General features: G+C 44.1%; 3 protein-coding genes across 19 annotated transcripts in view; 1 reads left to right on the plus strand and 2 right to left on the minus strand.

The window, feature by feature from the left end:
* The first annotated feature begins 2,123 nt into the window (after positions 1 to 2,123).
* LOC128753579 (glutamine synthetase-like) lies at positions 2,124 to 4,725 on the plus strand. The gene is made up of 5 exons (XM_053855361.1): positions 2,124 to 2,235; positions 3,221 to 3,367; positions 3,435 to 3,556; positions 4,115 to 4,314; positions 4,380 to 4,725. Exons 2-5 carry the CDS (start codon positions 3,253 to 3,255, stop codon positions 4,723 to 4,725), a joined length of 783 nt encoding a protein of 260 aa, XP_053711336.1. The 5' UTR covers positions 2,124 to 2,235; positions 3,221 to 3,252.
* A 344-nt stretch (positions 4,726 to 5,069) lies between these two features.
* Positions 5,070 to 8,049, minus strand: LOC128754484 (E3 SUMO-protein ligase ZBED1-like). Of its 2 annotated transcripts, XM_053857137.1 has the most exons (4): positions 7,848 to 8,049; positions 7,281 to 7,364; positions 6,342 to 6,993; positions 5,070 to 5,825 (listed from the first exon to the last, which is right to left on the minus strand). In XM_053857137.1, the coding sequence occupies exons 1-4, from the start codon at positions 8,036 to 8,038 to the stop codon at positions 5,304 to 5,306; spliced, it is 1,449 nt and encodes a 482-aa protein (XP_053713112.1). In that variant the 5' UTR covers positions 8,039 to 8,049; the 3' UTR covers positions 5,070 to 5,303. The 2 variants fall into 2 exon arrangements, with proteins under 2 accessions (XP_053713112.1, XP_053713111.1); XM_053857136.1 differs by having other exon boundaries at positions 5,070 to 6,993.
* A 2,478-nt stretch (positions 8,050 to 10,527) lies between these two features.
* LOC128753932 (slit homolog 2 protein-like) overlaps positions 10,528 to 27,141 on the minus strand; it is an 82,287-nt gene continuing 65,673 nt past the window's right edge. For 4 of the 16 annotated variants that reach the window (XM_053856152.1, XM_053856156.1, XM_053856154.1 and 1 more), the window contains 20 exons: positions 25,813 to 25,956; positions 25,376 to 25,732; positions 24,380 to 24,448; positions 24,040 to 24,111; positions 22,303 to 22,374; positions 22,142 to 22,213; positions 21,797 to 21,960; positions 20,826 to 20,858; positions 20,156 to 20,280; positions 19,984 to 20,081; positions 17,599 to 17,738; positions 17,431 to 17,454; positions 16,302 to 16,395; positions 16,030 to 16,167; positions 15,288 to 15,528; positions 14,769 to 14,899; positions 14,538 to 14,692; positions 13,046 to 13,394; positions 12,672 to 12,886; positions 10,528 to 12,028 (listed from right to left, as the gene is read on the minus strand). In XM_053856152.1, coding sequence (XP_053712127.1) covers positions 11,772 to 12,028; positions 12,672 to 12,886; positions 13,046 to 13,394; positions 14,538 to 14,692; positions 14,769 to 14,899; positions 15,288 to 15,528; positions 16,030 to 16,167; positions 16,302 to 16,395; positions 17,431 to 17,454; positions 17,599 to 17,738; positions 19,984 to 20,081; positions 20,156 to 20,280; positions 20,826 to 20,858; positions 21,797 to 21,960; positions 22,142 to 22,213; positions 22,303 to 22,374; positions 24,040 to 24,111; positions 24,380 to 24,448; positions 25,376 to 25,732; positions 25,813 to 25,956 — 2,950 coding nt within the window. In that variant the 3' untranslated portion in view covers positions 10,528 to 11,771. Of the gene's footprint in view, positions 12,029 to 12,511; positions 12,556 to 12,671; positions 12,887 to 13,045; positions 13,395 to 14,537; positions 14,693 to 14,768; positions 14,900 to 15,287; positions 15,529 to 16,029; positions 16,168 to 16,301; positions 16,396 to 17,430; positions 17,455 to 17,598; positions 17,739 to 19,983; positions 20,082 to 20,155; positions 20,281 to 20,825; positions 20,859 to 21,796; positions 21,961 to 22,141; positions 22,214 to 22,302; positions 22,375 to 24,039; positions 24,112 to 24,379; positions 24,449 to 25,375; positions 25,733 to 25,812; positions 25,957 to 27,141 lie in introns of all 16 variants that reach the window. The other 12 variants (XM_053856165.1, XM_053856164.1, XM_053856162.1 and 9 more) reach the window with 7 other exon arrangements.

Here is a 27,141-nt window from a genome sequence, read left to right on the forward strand (position 1 = left end):
GTGCAACAAAAAAATAAAAAAATAAATAATATAATATATAAAATAAAATAAATAAAATAAAACAAAATAAAATAAAATAAATAGAATAACATTACACAAGGCTGTTCATGAATTTAACAGTCTGACGGCCGAGGGAAAGAAGCTGTTCCTGTGACGGGAGGTTCTGGTCTGGATGGACCGCAGCCTCCTGCCAGAGGGAAGAGGAACAAACAGTCTATGTCCAGGGTGAGAAGGGTCGGCTCTGATCCGACCTGCACGTCTCTGGGTCCTAGAGGCATACAGGTCCTAAAGAGGTGGCAGGCTGCAACCGATCACCTTCTCAGCAGAACCTACGATGCGCTGCAGTCTGCTCTTGTCCCTGGAGGTGGCACTGTTGTACCAGACGGTGATAGAGGAGGTGAGGATGGACTGGATGGTGGCCGTGTAGAACTCCACCAGCAACTTCGTCGGCAGTCGTAGTTTACGTAGCTGCCTCAGAAAGAACATTCTCTGCTGGGCCTTCCTGATGAGGGACCTGATGGTTGGCTCCCATTTGAGGTCCTCAGTGATGGTGATTCCCAGGAAGCAGAAGGAGTCTACAATAGGAATAGGTGAGCCAGCCAACATGAGAGGGGACAGAGGAGCTGTTACTCTCCTGAAGTCTATGACCATCTCCACTGTCTTCTGAGCGTTGAGCTCCAGGTTGTTGTTGCTGCACCAGGACACCAGCCGCTCCACCTCCCTCCTGTAAGCCGACTCATCTCCATCTGAGATGAGCCCGATGATGGTGGTGTCGTCCGCAAACTTGATCAGCTTCACGGACTCGTGGCTGGAGGTGCAGCAGTTAGTGTACAGGGAGAAGAGCCATGGAGAGAGAACACAGCCCTGAGGAGACCCAATGTTGACGGTCCGAGTGTCAGAGACAGTTGTCCCCAGCCGCACACGCTGACTCCGGCTGGTCAGGAAGTCTGTAATCCATCTGCAGAGGGAGTCAGGAACGTTGAGCTGGCGAAGCTTGTCTTCAAGCAGAGCTGGAAGAATTGTATTAAGAGCTTCCATGGTTGTTAACTATCACAGATTTGCAAGCTGTCAAGTCAATTCAGTGAGTCACTACTGCAACCATATGTGGCGAATGTATTAAAACTGAGCAAGCTGCAAAACAAAAAAAAAATTTAGTGGCCCTCAAGGAGGCGCTTGCGGCCCAACCATGGGCCCCCGGCCCTATGGTTAAGAAGCACTGTTGTAGAGGCAGTTTCAAAGATTCCTGTTCTGTCTTGCGTATGCTCCGCCCTTCTCTTACCATTGTACTTAAAGAACTGGGGTGTCAACCAGGTATCAGCATTTGTCTGCCCTCATCTAACCTGCAAGTCCTTTCCAGTGGATCATAGAGGTTGGTGCCAGCTTACAACATGTCTTTCCAGTCCAGAAGTCTGCTTCTTCACAAGACAGCGAGGGATCATTACCTGTCGCTGGACTCCAAGAACTGTCTGGTCACATATGTGTGGATCAATAAGACTGGAGAAACTCTTGAAAGTAAAACCAGGACCTTTGACCAGGAGCCAGCTGCAATCACAGGTAAGGTCAACTCCTCAACACCAATCAAACCAATTTAATATCAATTGAAACCAATGCTTCCATGATTGAGCAATTGCGTTGGCTCAAGTTCCCTGCTGGAATTCAAACTCGCATCACTTGGTGTCTCGGCCGTCAGGTCAGGCCCATTTCCAACCATGTAAATCCATTCAGCACTTTTTGAGTGATGCCAATAACAGACACACGAAGCAACACTGGTGCTGACCTGAGGAGCTTCTAATGAAATCTTCCACAGCTCTGAACATCTCAAGCACAACATGTTATAAGTCAGTTTCCCAGATACTTGAATGCGTCGGTACAAATCTGTCATCAGTCATGTCTATTCAGCACATGTCATCACTCGCCTGTACAATCTGATCCAGGATATTCTGCAATAAGTCATGCGTGATGTTGCTGCAGGCTGCAGCACTCACATCCAACTCACTGCAGCATCACCGGACATAAACTGTGTCACCTGCTTTCTCAACAGCTGCTTTAGTTTCTGCCAAGTTTCCACTCTCTTTTTTTCTCCAGACATCCCTGAATGGAATGCAGTTTGGTTGGACCAGGGCAGGCATCTTGAGATCTACCTGATCCCGATCCGCCTATTCCGAGATCCTTTTCTGCGTGACCCGAACAAACTGGTTCTCTGTGAAGTGGTAGACATTAACAAGTCGCCTGCAGGTAAAACACCTTTCACCGAGTCCACCGACTGGTATTGAGCTATTTCAAATATGTTGCCTACTAAGATAACAAACACAATCCCAACAATGACTTCTTCTGGTGTTTCCCGTTGCACCTGTCCTCTTTAGGTCTTCCTTTATCACATTCTTGGTCCTGGTACTCCCAATTCTGAAATGCTTTGTTGAAACAGGGCCACTTTCATTGAAACATTTCACACCGTATGTTTGTAATCAGACATTAGTTTTCATATTACATACATTTTTGATGACTCATACAACGAGACATGTTTGTACATGTTTTAAAAGTCAACTGTCGGCATTACGAAAGCTCCGCACGAAGGGCATTTGGGGAAAAAAACTGCTATAACAGTATGTGACCCTCTAAAAAAACATACGTGGAGAATATCAATCTTTTAACTTCTTAAGCTGAAATGCAACACACTACCGTAAGTCTTTTGTTTTGGACAACAGCCTGCTGAATGGCAGTTATTATGGCAATACTGTAGTCCGGAGCCTATGTATGCAACTTTTTAAAATAATCAGTTTCCTAAGGGGACACATTTTATACGGCCACTGTTGTGAGGGGCCGTCAAGCCAAAAGACAGATGGACGGAAGAAGAACAGTAATTTTAATAATATAAAACAAGAGGACAAGAGGGAAATCTAATGTAAAACATAATCAGGCTTCACAGGATGCTAATAAGTATTTTATTATGAGTAATAATTGAATAATATGCTGGAAATACACATATGAGTAAGCAGTTTATTTAGGGTATTATATGCTCCCAAACCTAAAATGCAACCTTGTTTTATATTCTTGACATTTTCTCAATATAAATCTTGAATATTTTAAGTGGTGAACAGCTTGGTAGCTCAACTGTAAGGATGACTTATCAGTATAATGGCAGTTTCTCTGGGTTCCAGACATCTTATAAGATTCAAAAGTTCAACCACATTTCTTCTTCATTCCCGCCCCCCAACATCAGCTTTTAATCAGCGTTCCAAGTGTGTGGAGGTCATGAGGCAGGCGGCAAGATTCGAGCCCTGGTTCGGGATGGAGCAGGAGTTCACGCTCATCGATTTAGACTCCAGGCCGTACGCATGGCCCGGCAACGGGTTCATACCAGCGCGAGGTGAGATGAAGGTTGACCGCAGCTGGCTGGTTCTGCTTCAGTGTTCATGGTTGTGTGGTGTTTTCAGTGTCCTGTGGTGTGGGTCTGAACAAAATCTACGGCAGAGACGTCAGCATCTGTCACCATAAAGCCTGCTTGTACGCTGGAATAAAGGTGTTTGGAACCAACGCTGAGGCTCTGCCCTCGCAGGTACGACGGCAGTCCACACATGATGGCGCGTTACCGCCTAACTGCTCAGCAAACACAAATATTTGAAAGAACGTTATGGCCACCTCATGATAGACTCTCTTTTTGCCTCTAAAATAACTTATTATTACACCAAAAGTGCATCTATTTTCTGTTCCCTCTGGAATTTTAAGTCTTCAATAATTATTATTTCTCATGAACCAAATATAACAAAGACAACAGCCAGGCTGAACTGCAGTAGTGTGTGTTCCCAACAAAAGGTGAGAATAAAATCCAAGATTCTTTTGGATGAATTGTGCTGTTTCCTGTTATCTGAGAGTCATGTGACCTCACAGATGTTGTCACGTGTGCAGGTTTGAACCTGAATACATCCTACTCAACTGATTTTTCTAGCAGGATAAGACAGAAGAAGTCAAAAATGACAAAGTTATGACAAGGCAGGATGTGCGGGTTCGAGGAGGTCACTATAGACATCACGGATCGGAGGCGGGGGTGGAGGAGGGAATGTACATGTTCCATCTGAAGAGTGAATGTCCATGATGAGAGTGTGTGTCTGCTCAGTGGGAGTTCCAGGTCGGCCCGTGCGAGGGGATCGAGATGGGAGATCATCTGTGGATGTCCCGTTACATTCTGCATCGTGTGTGTGAAGACTTTGGGCTCGTCGCCTCTTTAGATGTCGTACCGGTGAAGAGCATCCACGTGACGTCAGGATGCCACGTGAACTTCAGCACCAAAGAGATGAGGAGTGAAGGAGGGCTCAGGTGAGTGATGTGTGACTGACAGCACCAGTGTCAAGTGAAGTCATTTTGTGTACGTTGAACGACAGATATATTGAAGATGCCATCGAGAAGTTGAGCAAGCGTCACCACCAACACCTCCAAGTGTACGACCCTCGCCAGGGCAGAGACAACATGTCTCGTCTGATCTCTCACCCCACCACCTCCAGCTTCACTCAGTTCTCCAGCGCCGTCGCCGAGCGGAACGTCAGTGTTCGTATTCCGGGTCTGGTCAGTCGGAGAGGCTGCGGATACTTGGAGGACCGACGACCAGCCTCCAACTGTGACCCCTACACTGTCACTGCGGCTCTCATTGAAACGTGTCTGCTGGACAGCCTTGAGCAGGAAGAAGGACGGCGACTGGAGCGTGAAGATCAGGCAATTGTGGGTCAATGATTAGGAGAAAAATTGAAAAGCAGTAAATGTTTACATCTTTAACAATGACAAATAAAAATGCTTCATCAAACTAAAAGGCCCTTCATTAAGAAAAATGCGTAGTATATATATCGATTAAAAAAATCACTACACTACACTAGAGGAAAGAAGACCACAATCTCAGCTCATTCAGAACTTTTTCCACCGGTAGGAGTCAGTGCAGCCGCCGGTTTGTTTCATTTGCATGGAAAATGCTTTAACAAATCCACGAGTAACACTCGAAACCTCATTGTGATTCCTGCAAATGTTTAATTTGAAAATAGTTTTAAAGTCTGCTTAAAAAGCAACATAAATACTGACATAAATGAAACACATTTGAAGGAAATGACTTTGACAATTGAAGCCACAATATACCTCCTAACACGAGTGTGTCGTCTGGTTACACGACACCTCATGTCACACATTATTATGAACAAAACAGAACGGAAACATGAACAACAAGAGTGAAACTAAAGTGCAAATTTGAACATAAAACACACAATATACTTACATGCTGGGCAGATCTGGGAACACAACTTAACATGAACTTGTTAGCGTAACTAAGTGTTTAACTCCACCTTCAGAACACAATCCGCGCCTATGTGATTCTTCAGCCTGTGATTGTGGTGTAGAAAGACCTGCATGTCAACATGCTCAGCGCTCAGACCGGCTCGGAGCTTCGAGGCAACGTTCCCCGGTGCAGAAAATAGCAGCTCGGCTGGTGTCGACGTCGCTGGGATACACAGGAACACCCGCGCAAGCTTGGAAAGTGTTGGGAAGCGAGTGGCATTCGTTCTCCACCATGACAGCGGATCCTCTCGCTTTGCTGCGGGGTGATCCCCAAAGTACACAAGAACCTCATTCTGCACAGTTTGGTTCATTTTTTGCTCCTCATCCTCCTCTTCCTCATCACTGGTGTCAGGTCCCAGCACTTTAGCAATGAAGCTTGACTTGGCACCTGGTTTCGGTGTGTGGACTGCTGTGGTGACGACAGACTCCGTCTCGTCGGATTTGATCTGCTTCAGCTCTTTACTTAAAGCAAATGCGATGGACTGAACGATGCTCTTGACCTTGAAAGCTTCCTGAGGAGACAAGAATTTGAGTTTTCTAAACCGGGGGTCCAGAGCAGCAGCAAGAAGTGCTTTATTTGGAAAGTCATCGTGGAAAACTGAGAGTTCATGCCATCTTGTACTTATTTGCTCCATCACCTGAGTCTGGAACAACTGGACTGCTGAGGTGTCAAAAGATAGAGACTGGATGGACTTGCCCAGGCTATGCACCAGATGTGGAATAGCAGACAGGGTAACATACTCATGACCTCTCAGAATCACTGTAGCCCCATCGAACGGCTCAACTGCCTGGCAAAACTCCTCAAGAACGGCCCAATGTTCAGGCTTGAGATCCAGGTCGGGTCTACCTTTTGGTGCCACTGCCAGGTCAGACAGTGCGGCAGTCAGGGGCCATCTTTGCTCCAGCAGCCGGGCTAGCATGAGATAGGTACTGTTCCAACAAGAACTTACATCGGACACAAGCGCTTGGTGAGGCGTGCCCATTTTCTGCTGCTTATCCCTCAGCTTGCTGCTGGCCAACTCACTCACCCGGAAGTGATGCACAAGACCTCTTGCTGCAGCTACGCACGTTGTCATTGTTTGGTTGTCGCTCGTCGCGCACTCCACCACCAGGTTCAGGGTGTGACCTGCACATGCCACTGATGTCCATCCATGCTTGTCTGACAAAATCTTCACTGCCGCGACAACGTTCACACTATTGTCGTGGACAACTGCGTTGATCTTGTCAGGTGATATGTCAAACGAGGCAACAACACTCTCTAGCCACTCTGCAATGATCTCAGCAGTATGTCCGTCCTCGAGCAGCGTTGTTGACAGACTGTATGACTGCATGCTCCAGTCTTCTCCAACAAAGTGGCACATCACCCCAAGATAGGCCTCTGCAGGAACACTGGTCCACACGTCAGTGGTGAGGGCAACACCAGCCGCCCCCTGAAGAATACTCTTCAACGCCATTTTCCTTCCCTCATACTCGCTCTCCATCATCTCCTTGAAACTGTCTTTTGACGGGAGAGAATAATTTGGGTTGAACACCTTGATCATTTCCTGGAACCCTTCATCTTCAACCATCGACAGAGGCCGCATGTCTTTCACTATCATGTGCAAGATGCTGTCTGTGCATCTTTCCGCCGTTTCAGTGGAACACAGAGGAGCCATTTGGACAAAGCCATCCAAAGCATGGCTGAAAAGGAGACAAACATATTTGATTAACATGATGCAGTCAGTGGCGAGGGACAAAATAACATGAATTACAATAAGCTGCAGTAGCAGGTGGCGTGCATCATTTACCATTAGCCAATCCAAGCGTGTAGTAAATATATTGCTGTGTTTCTCACAAGCAATCCATCTGCTATCGCTTCCTCACTTAATGCTTATGACCAAACACAGCTTTTGTGCTTGTGCACATGGACCAGCAGAGATACACACGTTCACAGCACCATTTCATCCCAACCAAGGTAAAGTACTCACTCAGTGTGGGCAGCGACTTGCTGTGGGGTACACGGTTGCCTCTCCAACAGAAAGCCATAGTTTGTGCTATTGCTTTTCTTTGCACTGCAAAAGTAACATGAATAATAATCAAGACATCTGTCGGGCAAAACTGAAATGCGCTATTAAAATGAAGAGCATCCATGTAAATCTACTGTGTTTGATTCTAGAAACAGATGGAAATGGTTTGGCAGAAGCTGAACATCAGGAGTGTTCCACAAGAGCGTCACTGTGGGTGCAGGATTGTCTCCCAAACAAACAGCTGCACACAATTGGCAGGTGTCTGTAGACTGTAGTCAGGTGATCGTCAGTCTGGGGCTGCTAACAAGTGAACTGTGGGTCACACTATAGAATAATAATCTATGAATAAACCAACAGCCTGGTTATTAACGGTCAATAATAAGTAAGTATGTTGTTTAGTGTGAACTTTTGGTGAACACTATAATGATTTATTACACGCCAATATGCTATTAAACCAGACACGAATAAGCAGTTTAGGGTGATATGTATATATGTTCCCTAGTCTGAAGTGTGACCGAACTATCGTACCAAAGAGACTCCTCCAAATATCCGAAATGCTTCCGCTTCAAATGCTCCCGCATCGTAGTCGTGCTGCCATGATAAGCAAGGTCCATTTTGCAAACCGAACAAGTGATCCGTGTCTTTGACGAATTTAGGGTGAAGTGGTCCCACACTTTGGATGTTTTTGCTCGCGACGCGGGTACACTGGTCGCGGCCATTTTTCACGACCTGCTGCTCGCACTCGGGCATGTTCGTTTCGGGCCGAAAAAGCACGAGTGACCACGTCACAAAGCTCGTCATTTCGAGTCCCATTTCTTTCCGTTTGATGGCTGCACCTGCTTCAGTGTCCAAACTCTACAGTTCACTTCTATGTTTTTTCAGTCAAGCCAAGTACAATGTAGCTACGTCGTTTTTGATCAAATATATATGTGTGTGACAAACGAAACCTATTTGTGTGGCACTGGATGATGATGTTTAGTTTATTTAAAAAATGTTTGAAAATGTGACATATTCTTCAAATATTTGTAGTGTTTTCCTCCAATTTAGTACTGGGTAGTTTATAGACAGCAAGTGTTCTGTTTACTGTCTAGTTCTCCTTTGATAAAGCTGTGTTCTCATGAAAGGAATATGATATAATACAATGATTGTACATTACAGTCATTTATAAATGAATTAACATACATATGCTATTCAGACAACACATTTGAATCAAATGGGTTGTTGGGATTTCCTGCAGGAAAAACCGACCACTTCCAGGCATCACCTTTGTTAGTCTCATCCCCTCAACATCCAGACCTCCAGAGGTGGAGGTCTCAGGACTGGTGGAGACTGTGAGCTTCCCCTGCTTATGTGAGAGGTCCAGGAATGTCAGGGGTGGACCAGGACGAGAAACTAACTGCTTCCCAAGCTCTCAGGTGCCACCATCAGCACTGTGAGCTCTCTGTGTTTACACTTGGTGCAAAAAGAGTAACCTAAGCAGGAGAGGTAGGAAGCTGTACAGCAGCCCCGGTGGCCAGACTGGAAAGCCAACCGAGGTGTGGGGTGTGTTGATGCGCTCAAAGAGAATCGTGGGGGCTTGAGGTTTCCTGTTTGCTTTTGCAGCAAAAAGAATTGGGAGCTGATCCCACTTGTCTGCGCTGATGTTCAAAAGTCCCCGGTGTCAGCTGGTGCTCGGTGTCAGGGTCAGTGATCTAACCTCTACTCTGAATGCTCAGTTAGGCTGTGGTCATGGAGCCGTCTGACCTGATCATGTGACATGATAAGGCTTCTCACCCGCTCTCACGCCACGCTTGACACTTGTGTCATGCCAACACCGCCAAGTGACGACGTGTAATAAATGTTACACCCCTGGCATTTAATTTTGTCATGCATCACAAAATCTTGATGTCAATAAAGGTTGCCACTGAAACACTGAAGACAATAACGAAAAAAAATGTGGTGGGACTTTAACAAGTTAATTACCATTAATTAATTACAACAAATGTATTGAAAATGTTTAATCTCAATTAATCGTTTTAATTGAATTTTGTTTAACAGTTTGCTCTCCAGACAACAGGGAACCTTTGTCAGTGCAGGAGTTCCTGGTCCACTGATCACACTGATGCACAAGACACGTCACACCTAGGATGACAACAACAACAACAACAAACATGAAGGAATCCCTGAACAAAAGCAAACAAAAGCATCTGTTTGGTTTTGTTCAGGGATGTTTTTCACTACACAATGCCAGGGTTTCCACTACTCTGAATGTACTTGAAATTCTTATAAAATTGAAATTCTTATACAAATATCCCACCCCTAGTTAAAATAGCTCACTTAAAAAAAAAGGAAATATAATGCTTTTCCCTGTCGACACAAAACAGTGTTGCCGTTTATGTTGCAACTATCATAAGACATAGTAGTCAATGTTGTTTTCATTGACAAACAGGTGTGACCAAGCTGTTCTAAATGCATCGGTGATTGATATTTGTGATCAGTTGGAACTGGACTGGACACAGCAGCACAACAAGTATCACCATAGTCCCTCTTGCTCTCCCAAATAAATATGCTTTGAGTGAGGTGGCCAGTTTGTAATCTATAACTTCACTTCAACTTTGAAATTACATAGCTTCTATATTACTATTGCATTATATTACTATTTGATTCCTGAAGGAAATAAGTTGCAAAAGAGGCCCCCTTTAATGGATTATTGTCCTTTAGAGGACTACAATGTTCTTGCTCACAAATACTGGCTCAGTCCACAGTACAGTCTGAGTTCTGGAATTGTTTGAGGTTTATATGGGTAAACCCGTTCTTTCAAGTCACCCACAAAAGAAGTCTGCTGTTGGATGCAGGGGCCAAACATATCCTGCAGTTTCTTGAGTGTTTCTTTCAGAAAGAAGGTCTGTTTCCTCCCTGCGGTGTGCACAGCAGCGTCACCCATCATACCTCCTGATTATCTTCAACTGCTGGGTGTGAAAAAGGTTTCAAGCAGAGTCCCATACTGGGCCCTGTTGATTCTTTCTGGCTGACCTCCCTGCTTGGAAAAATAGAGGCTCTTTAAGTCACAACACCACACCAAAGATGACCAAGGAAAGAATGTTATAACAGTCAAAAATTCATTCATTATATTTCCAAATAAAGAAACATTTTTTGGAGAATTATAAGATGCAGCTAAGATGCATGGAGCTGTTAGGAATAAATGCAAAGGTGAAAGGCGTGAGGTAAATATTGTGTTTAATTAACAAACATCAGTCAGGGAGCTGACATTAGTCAGGGGTCGGAGGGGATGGGATGCTATAAAGCACAATGCACATGTGTAGAGGTGTGGACATATTTATCTGTTACACAAGGCGCAGGAAGTTCTATAGAACACACAGATCAGGATCCAAGTCTACGGTACAAAAAAACTTAGCAGCAACATGTTAACATCTGAGAGCGAGGGGCTAACAAAGTAGTTTCATTTAGAAAAAAGTCACAGTATTGTTGAAGCATCAATTTGTTAAAAAGGTAAAAACAGTTCTAAGCATCTTCTAGGGTCAATGCTACGCACAAGAGTGTTTTGAAACTCTAATATAAAGACCTTCTGGCATTAGCACAGTACAAACTTTTAGGAAACAAAAATATACACGGTCTTCACGTCACATTTGTAGATTAAAATGTAACTAAGGTCTCTGGCAAGCACAACAGTCTCAGTGATCCAAAAAACACATTTTCAATCAAAATAAGAGGACACCGTTTTTGTTAGTTCAGCTATCGTAACAGATTATGTCTTTTTAATACAAAAATAAGGACAATATAAATTAATATATATTAAAAGAGAATCAGATTGATACATGGGGATCTACTGAATAAGTACAGGTATTTATGATACAATAAATACTTGTCATCATGACGGTGGGGTAAACAGAGTCGTGGCAGGTGATATAGAACTTAGTGAGTTTGTATGTGTTGTTCAGTAGCTGTATAAAACACCACATCTGTGTGGAGCACCGTCACACAGTCTTGAGGAACTTTGTCACACAGGCAGCAGTCGTGGGTCTCCCTTTTGCCTTCTTGTGTCAAAAATGCAGCGCATCCTAGTGGCGAGTCTGTGTTACTACCAGTTAAGGTTATTTCTAAAACACTCACAGACATGGGGAGCAGGAAGTTCTACAGGAAGCTGTCACTGACCGGGTCAGTCCTCCAGGGAAGGGACAGTGGCACACCATCGGAGTCATCATGACTGATAAAAAGAAGCGAGGAAATGTCTTTTTTTTTTCTCCACTTCGTAATAAAAATAGTCTGTTTTTTTTTTACAATATGATTCAACATCCCCATCAATCATCAGTCCAGCACTGACAAGGAAGGATTTTTTTTTTCTTTTTTCCCCAGAAATACAAATGGCGGGATGAGTGGTGTTGGGTTTGTCAGGTCGGGCAGGAACACAAAACTGTAGAAGTGAAAAATCGGAGGGTGCTGTCTCTTTATCTTTTACGAGGAACACTTTGTACAGCCACACTTGACGACTTTCTCCACTTCCTGGACAAAGGAGGAACCGTCGGTGCACTGGAAGGTGTATTTCCTGCGTTTGCTGCGTAGGGGGGTGCAGCAGGTCGCCAGTCCGTCTGCACCCCCAGTGCAGCTGCCCCGACACTCTAGACGGGAGACCTTCTCCTGGGTTTGGCACGCCGCGTAGCCTTGCTGGCTCTGGTAGTAATCTCGGACCCGTTCACCTCGACAGGCCACCTCTGCGGGAAAACCGGGTCAACATTAGTCACTCGGACGACAAAGGTGAGAATTACAACAAAGCATGGTGATATTATGAGTGATACGCTTTGGCCTTCCACACGTGAGCAAGTGGAGGCTACAAATGTCAAACATTATCATGGAAAATTCCTAAAAACTGAAAAGAACAGAAGGAAGACAATGAGCGTGACTCGGTGATGAAGGGGGGTTATGGCGTAGGAGACGGAGTTTCTGTGGCAACCCCTGTGTGTGTGAATATTCGGAACATTGTGTCCACTTCATAGTAAAAAAGTAAAACATGACCCTGATTATTTGTTATTCTTTGGCCATTGCCAAAGAGAAACCACCCCTAGCAACATAACAAGGTCCCATCACATGCTTCAAACATGAGAGAAGAACTGAAGCCACATTTATGTGGGAGATGATCTACTACATGGAGCCATGCAAATGGACGAGCTACTTTCTATTGGACCCGACAGCCTCACCTGAGTGACCCCTCGAGGGGGACTGAGAGGAAGCTCAGAAGAAGCTGGTTTGAAGAGGCAGCAGATTAGAAGAGTTAAGACAGAGAGTTATAAAACACACAAAGCGGAAACTACTTGGTTAGTTCTGCTCATAAATGTTGAAGGCGGAAGCGGCGCTCACCTTTGTCACATGCCTCTCCTGTGTAGCCGCTGTTACATTCGCAGTACGCCTTGCCCAACCCTGACACTCGACATTTGCCGTGTTTGCAGTAGAGTAGGCTGCAGGCGGCGGAGGACTCCTGATTCTGCGCGTCACAGAGGACGCCGGCAAAGCCTGGCTGGCAGCGGCAGGAGTAAGAGTAGGAGTTGATGGCGAAGCAGGTCCCGTGGACACACCTGAAGTTCGACGACACAGATGTCATTTTAGTCACAGGAGCTAACGTGATAAATACACCTTTGTATTGTTGACACAACACACACTGGATGTCACTGGTTCCCCATGGTTATTTGACAGCTTTAATAGAGGGATATTCCAGTGAGAAGCTCTGAACTCACTTGTTGCCATCGCATGGATTGTTGACTTGTTCATCACACAACGTTCCAGTCCAACCCGGGTGGCAGGTGCATGTGAATCCCCGATGGCCAGTGGGGTGGCAGTCTCCTTGCTCACATGCTCCTCTTTGACACGGCTGGCAGCCCGGCTCCACCCCCTGACCCAGCCAGCTTCTGCCAGTGCTCTGCGCCTTCTCCGAGCCTGCAGGTCCAGATCCCGCTCCGAGGTCCTGGAGCTTCCCGTTGATGTATAGATTACGCAGGCAGCCGTGGAAGCTGGTGCCATTGCGTCCACTGGAGCTGTGCTGCAGAGCTGACAGGCCGCCCGAGGCTGAGGTCCGTTCAGGCATCCCTAGAAGAGAAACGACTCCACTGGTTCACACATGCTCTTCTTCATGTGCTATATTATTCATTCAGACTTTCAATCTTTCAACTGTAACAGTTAAACAATGTGGAGTTATTCACTATTTGTTATTCGCCAAGTTTTAAATACGGAACATTAAAGAGTAGCAATGGAGTTTCAGATATACTTTTCAAAGACCAGTATTTATTTTTCTAAACGAATAACTAGTCTACTAGAAGTCAAGCTGGAAAGCCTGTGTCATGTCCGCACTTTGTTTGACTGTTTTGTCCGTGTTGTTTCATGCTATTATTTTGGTCACTCCCGGTTGTTCCTGTGTTTCCTCTTCCTTCTTTCCATTCAGCTTTTCGAGCGGCACAGCAGGCGTGCATTTGATCATCCTCCAAGCCTCCCATTGATATCAATGCCTCAACGCCAACTTGTGCCGTCAGATGGTTGCTTCGCGTTCCTTCACGGTAAACTCTTCCAAGACTTAAACTCTCTTGTTCCATTCCCTAGAATTTTCTAGCTCCTGTGTGCGCTTGAATTCCATTTCAGACACTTTCTTAGTTCCCTGTTCTTCCTCCCTCCATTTCTGTTTCTCTCCTCTCCTTCGCTATTCTACCCACGTGTGCGCGTTTTGCAAGCCTCACTTTTCATTTCTCATTGACGTAGTTATATTCTCGTGTGTGTTTTCCACCACCAAGCGCTTTTTGTTTACTGGGCCTCCTGAGCTTGTGCTTGTGTTCTCTGCGTTATTTAGGCTTGATTCTAGTTCGGTTCCAGATTCTTCCCCAGTCCCCACGTGTAGTTTCCGGTCCGCGCTCTGGTTCCGGCACCTTTTGTTCTCCTTACGAGTTTGTCTGTAAGTTGTCTCGTCTCTATTCATTCATTTCTTGAATTACTCTCCTCTCCGTGCCTTCTGTCGACCAGCACACCTTGCACTTGGGTCCAACCTTCAGTAGCCATGACAGCCTGGTGTGACCTCTGCAGTCACCTGAGCTAATGAACACCTCACAGCCAGTTTTATTAATGAACGTCCATCGCTGAAGATGTTCCAGATAATTTCATTCTTCTATTCTGTGCAGACGAACTTGTCAGTGAATTCTATTTTTAAAAGTGAAATAATGAGCTCGCCAAAGCCGATCTGCTCACCTCCCAGATAAAGCGGCGAGTCGATGTTGAGTGTGGACTGTTTACTGATGGAGTGGATGGATTTTGGCAGCCCCCCGTCGATGGACAGAGACAGAGTGTCATCGGACGCCACCAGCTCGACGGCGTGGAAAGTCCCATCATTCACCGTCTCCACGCTGAGACAGACATGATTAGCATCAGCGTAAGAGTCGTTCATCATGAGAACGAGGCGCCGTGAGGATGAATGTTCACCTGTAAATGGCTGACGGAGGGTAGGCGCCGGTATCGTAGCTGACCCGCAGCCGTCCTCTGAACAGCTCCATGGCAATGTGATCATTATCCCCTTTGTACAGCAACACCCCACTGTCCTCATCTGTAGCAATCTGAGAAACAAACCAGCATTTCCATTTGTGACAAACTGGAGCTGCTCGTGCACTGCTTTGTCAACACCAGAAGTGGAACTACATGGCATTTTTTTATTACAGAAATAACGCATTTTGGACGCACAATGGACTCACATATTACAAAATAAATAATGCAGTGCTTACTAATGGAGCAAAAACACATTCTTTGAAATGTTTATCTTGCAGGCAAAATTCACTACAATACAAAATGCTGATTCAAGCAAAGTTATAAATGAACACCTAGTTGCAACACAACTACTTCAGTTGAAAAATGCAAAATGTATTCTATCAAATGTACATTAGAGATAGTCAGCCAGAAATATTACCACCACATGAGCCAAATTTGAACGTCAGTTTCAGCACTCACCTGCAGGCTGATGTTGGTCTGCGGTGAGATCAGGTTGGACGGGAGTTGCAGGTACGACTCTCGGTCGACAAAGTTGACACTGACCAGCGTCTCGCAGCGTTCTCCCTCATAGCCATGAAGACACTGACAGCGGGGGTCCGCTCCCATGACTACGCACTGCGCCCCGTTGAGGCAGTCGTGGTTGTCGCATGGACTGGTGCGAGGAAGGACCATCGGGGGGGAAAACTCGCAGAACAACCCACTGAGAAACAGGCGACACATTTAGGAAGTGTGGCTGTACTGTATATTTGTACCTTGACCTGCTTCAATATCCTGTAATCTTCATTCTACTTTGTGTTTTTTGAAAATAATGTAATATGACAGCAATTATTTATAGAAAGTAAGAATAATTTAGATTTGGAGAAATTACATTTCACATTTTTTTTTAATGTACTAATTATGGCCGTTGTTTTCTTCAGGATCTGGCAACAAAAACAGCCACACATACGCCACACATCAGTGGCTGCTGTTCATGATCTAAAAAAAAATGTTTCTGGTATTTTGTTGTTTGATATGCACTACAATACTTCAGCAACTTTCATTGAGTATGAAAGGTCCAAGAGCATCATTATCTTTTTTTTAAAACTTTTATTCCATTATCCATTTCATAGTTCTTCAAGTAAATTAAAGTAGTTCAGGACAGTGAAGTGAGTGACACACATCAGCTAACTCGTAAGACACAGTGACTGGTGGCGTTACTCACCTGTACCCCTGCGGACAGACGCACGTGTACCCGTCGACCGCGTCAATGCAATGGCCTCCATTTTGACATTTGTTATCTTTACAGTCGTCGAAGTCCAACTCACAGTGCTCACCTACATAACCTGGAGTGCACTCACACCTGTCAAAGGCAGGAGGAGACTAGCTCAACTTTTGAACTACAAATGTCAATTTTAAGGTAAAATAAAATTGACCTTTTTATTTGACCTTATGTTATTGCTTGATTTGATTTTTTTTTGTAGCTGTATAACTCACTTGTATCCTTTATTGATGAGAATGCACTTGGAGTCATGTTGGCACGGGTTCAACTCTGGTGCGCAGAAGTCCAGCTTTTCTTCGCAAAGCTCACCTGGAGAAACACACATCCAGGGTCTTATTCACACAGACTTAAGAACACACTTACACGAGCAAACATAAACAAGAATTTCACACTTAAGAATATCATTTGTCAAGAAAGTTCCAACATGTAACATTCCAATCTTTCAGTCTGTTTGGCTCCTGTGTGCGTGTGTGTGTTTGTGTGTGTGTGATGATGGATGACTCTCCCATGGGCAGCACTAACACAGCCTTCTGATAAATGATCTCATTTCTGGGAATGTCAAATACGGCATTCCCAGGTGTGTTGCGATGCGCTGTCTCCTCGGACCTCCGAATTGATTCCAAATAAATCCCTGAGGAATAAACTCAGTCCAGACAACACAAGATAATTAAAATCTTACCCGATAATCAGCTCGTGTCCTACGAATATAATCTCTTACATGAGTAAATCATCTCACTAATGTGACTGTTGCAGTACGTTTGTGTTTTTGAGTAAATCATCTCACCAATGTGACTGTTGCAGTACCTTTGTGTTTTCTGCACTTGAATTGATTCAGCACTTTTCATTTTTTATTCTCTTGAGGGCTGCATTCACTTTTATGTCCTCAATTTTATCCCATAAAAATATGCCTGCTGCCGTTCTGTAAAGATGCAAATCAATACGGAGAGCTCTGTGTTTGTGGACAAATGACTCGGCTATTATTGTCTGTGCATGTAAGAGTCCAATGTTGCACTCGTTTAATGGAATTTAAACGTAACTATAAACACATCCATACAGTATATATTGCCTGTTTAGGTCTTGCTTCAAAAGACTCCTTGAGACTCCTAAAGATGGGCGGAGTTTATGTGCTGCAGCTGGCAGATTCCTCAGAGGACGGATTGCAGAGTCAGTGATGTGTTTAAACATCAAGGACATGCACTGCTAACATGGAGCCAGAGAGTATAGTACCTGGTAATGAATTTCAGTTTTTGAGTTTGCAGGGATAAACCACAGGAAATGAGGAAAGAAACGTAGGGCGGTGGGAGAAAAGAGAAAGACGGCAGGGACAGAGAAGAACAGACTGACCTCTCTCCACCTCATTGGTAGCAGCTGCGACCACAGAAAAGACGGACAGAAAGCAGAGCGAGACAGCAACAGAGAGAAGACGGCCACAAATGTTAGCGATCAGAGACGGTTAGCACACTGCAAAAGCAGACGCACAGCTCACGTGGACACGCCGGCACCGTGAGTTACCTGTGTACTCAGGTGAGCACATGCACGTGTAGTTGTTGATCCCGTCCACGCAGGTGGAGTTATTCTCACAGTCGTTGTCCTCGCAGTCATCAATGTTGACCTCACACGTGTCGCCCTCAAAGCCTTCTGGACACACACACCTGAAATGGAACAAATATCACTGAGTAAAACGGCCAAAAAGTAATGATGAAGGTGAAGGCAATTTCTATTTTAGGATGATTGCGGTGCATGACTTAGAAGTGACTATATACTTGTTTGAGCGTTTGTTTAAGCATTGCCCTCAGAGTTAGCAAGCTGAGGCGCCACCTAGAATGAACCATGTTCATCCATTTCTGAGAAATTGAATTTGGAAAGCAACAAATTTAGTGCCTACACGAACCGCTTCGTCTTCCGGTGACTCGTCTGGGTGTAAAACATGCACGTATAAAGTTCTAGAGCGGCCATGTTTTACTAAGTTAGTATAGAATGTGTGACAAATAGTGCAGATCGTGGGTTATTTATAAGGCCATTTTTGTTGCTCACTCCATTCTTTACAGACCATTCTGAATTGGGGGGGATTTTGGAAACTCTGATATAATATATCTTCATAAATAGAAACACTTCAATGTTTATTTTGAAGCCAGCTACTCAATTAGTATGTGAGATTCGATTTTGGTGCGACGGATTGTAAACAGAAACTCTGGCTGAAAATGAAGGCAAGTCTGTCAATATTGTGACTCTCTTTCTAATGATCTTGCGAAAGTGAAGAAAATAACACAAGTGGTCACAATGTTATGGACTATTCCCCGCAGGAAATCATGGGGATCTGTTGACAGACACGGCAGGCACCTTGTGCTCTAATATCTCATCCCATATTCAGCATGGGCATCCCTCCTCTAAGCGGCGCAGACGCAGAAATCATTCACATAAAGACGTCCGGAAGACCATATTGAATGGAAGGGAGTCGGGCAACATAGAGGGAATACAAATCAATGGATGGATCCCTGGAGGTTCAGACCAGCTCCACAGCGCACAGACAGCCATTAGCCTGCCTCCTGTTAATACTGATCAGCCTAATGAGGAAAATAGCAGCCTCACAACAGGGCTGTCCAGAGGACAGACGCTCCCCTTGAGCCAATTACGACCAGTAAGTTCACCCCTGCTGCCATTAGCATGGCAGCACCATCACCATCAGGCGCTCCTGATGCTGTCAGCGGCTCACAGGTTTATGGAGAAAAGTGACCGATGGTGGCAAACACACCCTTGAAAGTAGAGTCTTCACTTCCAACCAAGCCAATCAGACACAGTACAGGAGGACTTCAGGTCAGAATTCTGCCTAATGAATCCATCTCTTCCTAAGTGGATCCTCTCGAGTGGGAGCAGCATGACCCCCACGTGCTGCATGATTTATTAGCCGATTGAGCGATGACATGGGTATTGGGAAATGGTCCGCTAGCAAAGGAATACGCCGCTAGGATTTGACAGCGAAGGGGAAAACAAAGTGACAGATGGCACTTTTCTCAACAACATCTGCGTAGAGATTACAGATGTCACACCAGGTCTGGTGGGATGAGCATTAGTTACACTTCACTCCACTGAGAAGCTTGAAGAATGGCCTCTCGACGCTCTCTTCTTTTATCGCCGTCAAGCCATAAACTTGACTGTGAACAACTGTATCTGCTTCTTGCTGAAGGATTAGAGGGACAGACCATTTATTTGGTGGTGAAACATTTAGAACCTGACTGTGTCACGCTCAAGAAGAAGACACACCACCATTTCTTAAGAGGTACGTTCACAGCGAGACACAGCCAGAGCGACTTTCATGTTCTTCCTTGCCTCACATCCACAAACATTCTGACTGCAAGTCTGATTTCAAAGTATTGCAGCTAACTTCCCTGTGGGCCTGCAAGTAAAAACTAGCTTCATTTGGTTTGACATAGATTTATTATTGCCCCAATTAAGTCCTTTGAAAACCAGTTTCTCTAGTTTATATTTCTTGCAGTTTTTACATGCATCTGGCTAATGTTGAGCTACCTTAACAGCTTCTTCTGTCTCCACGATGTGGTGGCATCTGTCACAGAGCCTTGTCCGCTCTGACAGAACTTTAATTTCTCATGTCCTTTCCTTCACACCTCCATCCCTTCATCCAACTTGTTAGTGGTTTACAACCTGCTCGGCATGTGGATATCAAGTAGACACTCATGACGGACCAATTTCAATATAGTGTTCTGGTAAGTGGTAAGTAAGTTCCTGAGATTTGGTGCAGCCGGTAAATGTTAGTCAGTCTGTCATTGGGATGTTGAATATGCCAGTTTCCTTTCCCACTGACACAGGAAAGATGGACATTGTTTAAGTAAGATTTTCTAGCCCCATCCAGGCTACAGAAATAAATCATGTATGTCTCACCAGAAGTTGCCCCCATCTCCTTCCTTCAGATGGCAGGTCCCTCCATTCAGGCAAGGATTGCTGATGCAGGCGTGAATTGGCTCTTCGCAGTTTTGACCCTAGGGACACCAAAAAACATCATATATTTACAAAGGTTTCATCAAAACTCTTTGTTTTTTTCAAAACTCAGTACCTTAAAGCCAAAGGGGCAGTTGCAGCGGTAGTAGTTGACCGGGTCATTGGAGCAAGTGCCATCATTTTGGCATGGATTGGACAGACAGGGCTCACATTTAGCCTGGACACTTAACTCCACTGGACCTGTGGAAAAGCAAATGTATACTGTAGGTTTAGGCTTTTGTGTTAGCCATGTGGAACCTGACCACGACACACATTAATACATTTTTGGGGACTTGTATGTCAAAACCCTTAGTTGTGGTCCTCTAGATCTATCTTTCAGTTTTTCAATGAGAGAACCAGTCAGTGAGGAAAAAGGATTTCACTGACTTGTACCCATCATCAAGTTCATTGAGTCACTAGCCAAAGATTATGATCACAAGTGAGGGTACAAGCAACACATTCTCACGCCCAAGAGCAAGAGGGGGCAGTACAATGTCTGTGAAAACTAGCAAGCTCAGGCAGAAACAGTTGCGGCTCATGAATGCAAAACAATATGTGTGTTTTCCCTGCGACGTACAAGTCCCCAAGTTGACAAACAAGCAACGCTGGTAGGAACACAGGGAGCTTGAAGGGAGAAAAAGGCTGGTTTGGTTTTCTTCAGGGTTGAAGGACACAAGCGAGTTGGGGCAGTCTGAGGGAACTTAGGAGACCAACAGAGGAGAAAGTACTTATGTTCGATACTGTACCTGCTACCAGAAAACCACACGGCCCAGGAACCTCTACCGTGCGTCAGTCAGGTTAGGTCAAAAATAGGTTTCAGTCACGCGTTCACAGGTAGTGTGATTCAACAGTACAGTTAATCAGAAGACCACAGCAGATTCAGGGAGGAGCTAAAGAAACACCTTTGGTTGGTAACTTTAAAACAACAGTGCTTTGTTGTTGGTGTGACTCTCAAAATATGACACATACGTGACATGGTGAAATTGTAAACAAGGAAAAATATACTGAACATTGATCATTGAAACATTACATAACAAAAAAATGTTTTGGAGCATCATATTGGCTTGAAAATTGATAAAAAGGATTTTTGACTAAAACACATGCTGGGAGATAAATATGCAACACAGCTAGGCTTTTTTGCGGCAGCCAAAGCTTTATCAGGCCCACTAACGTTCTCTTGTGGTTCTCATGGTGAAAAGCCTTTGCCAAAAGTTATATGTATAAATTAGGGGTGGGATTCGATTTAAAAAATTAATCTAGTTAATTTGAGATGAATTAATCGCAGTTAAATTGCATAAGAATATTTGCCACAAGAAGCCACATCTTTCAATTTGAATGAATTTGATGGACCGATACATACATTTAAACAAAATAAAGTAAAATAATTAATAAAAAGTAATGTAATTATTTTGCATCAGTTAGACAATAGCACAATAAATCAGGATGGTGGCTATATTCAAGTTTTGATATCACCTTATAAAGCCCTTTTAATGTCTTGAAAATATTTGTATAAGAATTTCAAATACATTCAGAGCAGTGGAAATATATTTGTATCAGAATTTAGATTTTATCATGTTAAATTAAAAAAAATTTTTGGTTATACTTAATTAATCATAATAGTGTTATTTTAATTAATTAATCGTAATCATCAGTCCCACCACTAGTATAAATATATAGATATTTATAAGTGGACATCAGATCAAGAGGATGTATCCACCTGTGCAGGTGAACTTCTTGGACGGTGTGGTGAGCAGCAGTTTATCTGTCATATCTCCAGGCCCAGCGCAGCGGGCGATGCCTGGTTCCTTGTAGCCACTCTTCACCCAGTCTGACAGCCACTGCATGTGGCAGTCGCAGTACAGAGGGTTGGCGCCCAGAGCCCTGCAGGACAGTGAGAGGAGAGTAAGCAAGGATACCTCTGTTAAGACTTATCTACCTACATCTATTATTTGAATGCTTGGCAAAGAAGGAATATGTAATATTGCTGTGAAAAGGGGGTGCTACTATGAACAAGTGGTATTGATCAAGGAGATTGAGAAGTGTGTGTCTGTGTGCTTCTCACAGGTGGGAAAGAGATGCCAGGTCTTTGAAGGCTCCTTCTGGTATCAGCGATATGTCGTTACCATGGAGAGACCTACGGGAGAGCGAAGGTTGAGCCGGAATGTGTGGCGCACATGTGGGCGATTGAGAACCGGCAGTTTTGCTTCTGTTACAGATACTCACAATAAGCGAAGAGACTTGAGTCCATCAAACGCCCGCACTGGTATGCACCGCAGGCGGTTGTAACTCAGGATTCTTTATCCCCACATAAAAAAAAAGATAACCATTAGTATGCTGATCATTTTGAACCAAGTATGATGAGGTGAAGAGCAACATAGCTTATATGTGTAAACTGTATTGCTCTCCTTAACATCTTATTACATACAGACATTAACAGATTCATTCATTGGAAACATTTTGGTTCACACTAGATGGGCCATTATATTTACTCATCTCATCCCCATACAGAGCCTCTTACACCAGCACAGTTCTGATTCTGGAGCTGTAGTGGATTCTGTGACTCAATATCTATTCTGAAAGCCTTTGCTTTCATTCGACTGTCAAGCATGTAACCACTTTTAATGATGTGGAGACATAGAAGGCGATTACGTCTTTGAGGTATTGGCATGTGAGTTGGCCAATATAGTTTCCCGAAGTGACTGATACGACATGCCCATTGATGATGTCATGGTTCACGGGCTTGCATCCTTTAAGTTCACAAAGCCTGGTTGGTCCAAACTTAGGTGCGGGAACTTCGCTCCATGCTGGATATGAACCGGCAACCTTAATTCTGAGAGCGTGCAGTTGCTACTTCCACACCATGCAGCCTTGCTAGCCTGGTTCTGGACACATACATCGGGGAATTTGTCTTTACATCACACCATAGTCTTCTCCCCTCACAAGCTTTGCCTATGGGGAGCATAAGTCCTGCCCATCTACTTCCGCCTCATGGGACCTGAGTTAACAAAAAATATGAACGGGAGTCAATGGTGAGTTATTTTCTGACCGAGCTTGAAAAATGCCTTAGATCTGACACATGATGTCTGTGAATCTGAATGATACAGTCTAAGGCCGTGATAGCACTGCCTTTTGACCGGCATCAAAAGTTACTTAGGTTTTGTGTGATATGAACTATAAAGCTCATGGATAATCGGTCGAGTGTGAGCTAGAATGCGGGACAGATTCAAGTGTTTAACTATCTCCAACCTGATAGTTTAGCACATTTAGCATCTGCCATAGCGCCGGGGCAGTCGGATTCTGGTGTGACCTCGTACATAAGACTGTAGCCCAAATAATTATGTGTTTTCACAAGCAAATAAAGCACAAATGTCGTCGAAACTCATATCATTTCACATTTCAACTGAGGAACAGCATATGTGTGATCCGGCGCATGAGGCAAAGTGGTCCAGAAAATAACTTTTGATCTCCCTATAGGCTTGCATTTATTTTATTTGTTTATTTTTTATCTAGGAGCTGAGACTTGTGCTTCCTACAGCACATTCTATCTTGTCATAAGTTGTTTTAATCCACCTATCGTCATCTTTAATCATTTAAAGGGAAAGCACTCTTCAGATCGCCGTGCTGATGATAATATGCAACTTCAGCTTGTTTCCCGGCAACAAGAGGGGTCCACTTGATGGCAGCGGGAAACTGTGACACCAGAAGTGTTCTCCCTAATCCTGCAATTTTCTTTATGTGGCCAGATGTTGCAAAAAGTTTGACATTATCCTTCCAAGAATAGGCGCCTGCGGTAATAATCTATATTATTCATGCTCTGCATGAGGCCAGATGGCTGGAGTGCCAAGGACTGGTGGTTATGGACAGCTCTGCTTTGGCATTCAAAGGTTGGTATTTCCTGTGACTTTATAACACACACACACACACACACACTGCATGAGGATGATGTAAAGCCGGACTCACAGGGTAAGCAGCTCGGACATGTTACTGAGGCTGTGGTTGGACAACGTGCTGATCTGGTTGTTACTCAAATCACTGTAAAGGAAGCAAACATGAAGACACTCACAGGCAGTGTTGACAACACATGCTGCAGTAACTGACACACAAACATAATGCAGAACACATTTTACGCTCATCAGAAAACCAACTCTCTAAAGGGCCAGACAGGATCTCCAACAACATTCCAGTCAGTGTTGTGTGCAGGAAACACAAGCCAAGTCATGACCCCTTCTCTCCTCCAGCTTTTGGACGAACTTGTGATTAGTGAATTAGTGCGCTGCTGATATGTGTGTGTGACACTTACATGAGCGTCAGGTGTTTGTAATTGGAGAGCTCCACTGGAACCTGGGTGAAGTGGTTACCGTCCAGATACCTGGGAGAGGGAGGGAGAGACGTGGGAATGGAGAGGTTTGAAAACAGTGAGGTCCAAAAAAGAGAGAGGGGGGTGAGGTGGGGCGGAGAGATGATATTTAGTCATGTGGGAAATTCCTGGTCTTCAGCAGTGTGAAGAGTCATTACACTACGAGCCATTATAAACACATGAGCGCAATATTCCCACAAGCATCAGAATAAATTATAGCTGCTGCCGCTCTTTCTCACACGACTGGAATCACATCGCACATCACGCGCACTGTGGCAAAACACTACCAATTCAATATATTAATACTTTTCCTGTTAATATTGGACACGGAAAATACAATGAAAAACCACCGTGATGCGGCGAGTGTAATTTAGAGCAATCATTTCCACATCATCACTGGTTGTCTGTCTCATGGAAGGATGGAAGTTTCAGCAAATGTGCTGTGGAGGCACTTTTCCACCAAATTATGAAGCATTTCTAATAAAATGTGGACAATTGTGCAACCCTAATAGTTTGTAAACTCACTTGTGGTTCATAAATGTGAAATGAGACCAGGACCGCATTGGAAAGCTGCTGGGTGGATTGTTTATCGTCCATGATATTATGCAGCACGTCTACGCGTTTCGAATCATAGCTGACTGGTTCTCAATCCTCCTGGATGAATACAAGCAAGTGGAAAGCTTGCACCATGCATCTTTCATGGAACTGCTTAACAGTCCACCTTAAAAGGCCCTTGAGGGGGCACTGACAAGGATAAGGTAGAACTGATAAATGATTTGGAATGGTGACGTTTTGTTGCATGCTAGTTGGAACTGAACATGTATTCAACATTTAATGAACATTTCTCTAAGAATAATTCAGAACTGAATCTGTATTTCACTGGTATTAGCTTGTCTTCTCATGCATTTTGTATGTGTCAAGGCTGACTTATGAACTCACAGTTCAGTGGTCTCCTTGGGCAGACCTTTGGGCAGCGTGGTAAGGCCCTTGTTGCTGCAGCGCACCACAGTGTCCAGACAGGAGCACTCCGCCGGACACCTCAACACCGGAGAGCAGCTGTTCTCATCGTTACCTGGTGAGGACATAGTCAGCTTCTCCTCGATCTGCATCCCACACTCTTCCATCTCACCTTCTTCACAGGCGAAGTCCTGGACTGCCACATCCTGTATGGGGATCTCCTTCAGAAAGTAAGGGCTTTGGCAGCGAGGGTTGCCGGTGACAATGCGCTTCCTCCTCAGCCAGTCACCGAGCCAGGTCAGGTGACAGTTGCAGTTGAAGGGATTGGCCAGAAGGTTTCTGAGGAAGCAGAGGATTAATGTCATCGCTGAAGCGAAGTTGAAGTTTAAAGAGGCATCAGTGCTGTTGTTTCGACTCACAGTGTGGAGAGAGAGTGCAGCGTGTCGAAGGCTCCTGGGTTCATGGAGGTGATCTGGTTATCGTAAAGCGACAGGAGACGCACCGAGCTCAAACCCACAAAGCTGCTGTTGCTCACGCAGCTGATGCGGTTGCTTCTCAGCATGCTGTGTGGACAAATGACACAAAGAAAACAAACAAGATATTACTTATAGCTTTGCGACCAACAGTCGTCGACTATGTTACAATGTTCGTAACTCTCACCACAAGAGAACCATTAAGTGAGACGCCAGCTAGCATACATGAATCACAATGTCTTGAAGTGGATTTGTAGACCCTCGGTTATCATGGAGGTGACACTCCACAGGGTGAAACTCTTTGGTCTTTGATTTATGATTTTAACCACTAAAGGCTTGGGCTGGGCCTCGAACAAAGGTCTTTATCATTAATGAATCGTGATTAATTGCATTTAAATAAATAAATTTAAGTTGAGTCAGAACACATCAGGGTGCGATGGTCCGGTGAACTCTACTGCATTAGGTGCACAGAACCACATTCCTTGTGCTACGATGGTGATATTTTCCATCCATCAGTGCAATCTAATGATTCTCCTTCAAGATAGATGCTTTGGTTATGACATCACTACGTATAAAGCCGTGCACCTGGAACTGGTGGGTGAAAAATGTCCCCCGCAGAAGAAGGTTTATACATGATAATTCTGTTCCATTTGGACCCACTAATTGTTTGAGTCAGTCAGAAATGAATTGAAATGAAGTCCTGCCTCTATTAAAATATGTATTTATTACGATCACAATCATTTATGACAAGCTTTTTTTTACACACTTAATATTCCATATATGCTCCAGGACACAAATACTGGCGAGGTGAGCATCTTCTTTCTCCTACTTTCTGAGAAGAGTCTGAGAAATGTTACTTAGAAAGTATGAAGCATGCTTGAATTACATTACAAAAATTGAATTACAAGATTATTTACTGCTACTGCCTGACCTGTGCGACCCATGTAAAAGACAAAAAATATATTTTTACCTCAGGCCTAGTTTGATTTGCAAACATGTCCATCTCTGAAAACACCTCCATTTTTTTAATTATTCAAGAATCTGAAACATAACTGATTTTATTTTTTAAAAGAAAATACCAGCCTTCAAACATATATATATGTGTATATATATATATATATATATATATATATATATATATATATATATATATATGTATATATATATATATATATATATATATATATATATACACACACACGAGGTGAAGGATTACTGCAGCAGTGAAAAACACAACCCTATGAATTAAATTAATATTAACGTTGAAAGAAATGC

This window comes from Synchiropus splendidus, chromosome 2 (assembly GCF_027744825.2).
Source record: "Synchiropus splendidus isolate RoL2022-P1 chromosome 2, RoL_Sspl_1.0, whole genome shotgun sequence".
NCBI classification, from domain to species: domain Eukaryota; kingdom Metazoa; phylum Chordata; class Actinopteri; order Syngnathiformes; family Callionymidae; genus Synchiropus; species Synchiropus splendidus.

Bases quoted from the DNA above. Each gene is read 5' to 3' on its own strand.
- LOC128753579 (XM_053855361.1), top strand. From the start codon at position 3,253: ATGAGGCAGGCGGCAAGATTCGAGCCCTGGTTCGGGATGGAGCAGGAG. The intron at 3,368-3,434 runs GTGAGATGAAGG...TGGTGTTTTCAG, and splicing joins CGGGTTCATACCAGCGCGAG to TGTCCTGTGGTGTGGGTCTG. The intron at 4,315-4,379 runs GTGAGTGATGTG...GTTGAACGACAG, and splicing joins AGGAGTGAAGGAGGGCTCAG to ATATATTGAAGATGCCATCG.
- LOC128754484 (XM_053857136.1), bottom strand. From the start codon at position 8,038: ATGGCCGCGACCAGTGTACCCGCGTCGCGAGCAAAAACATCCAAAGTG. The intron at 7,365-7,847 runs GTACGATAGTTC...TTACTTTTGCAG, and splicing joins TATTTGGAGGAGTCTCTTTG to TGCAAAGAAAAGCAATAGCA. The intron at 6,994-7,280 runs GTGAGTACTTTA...TCTCCTTTTCAG, and splicing joins CAAGTCGCTGCCCACACTGA to CCATGCTTTGGATGGCTTTG.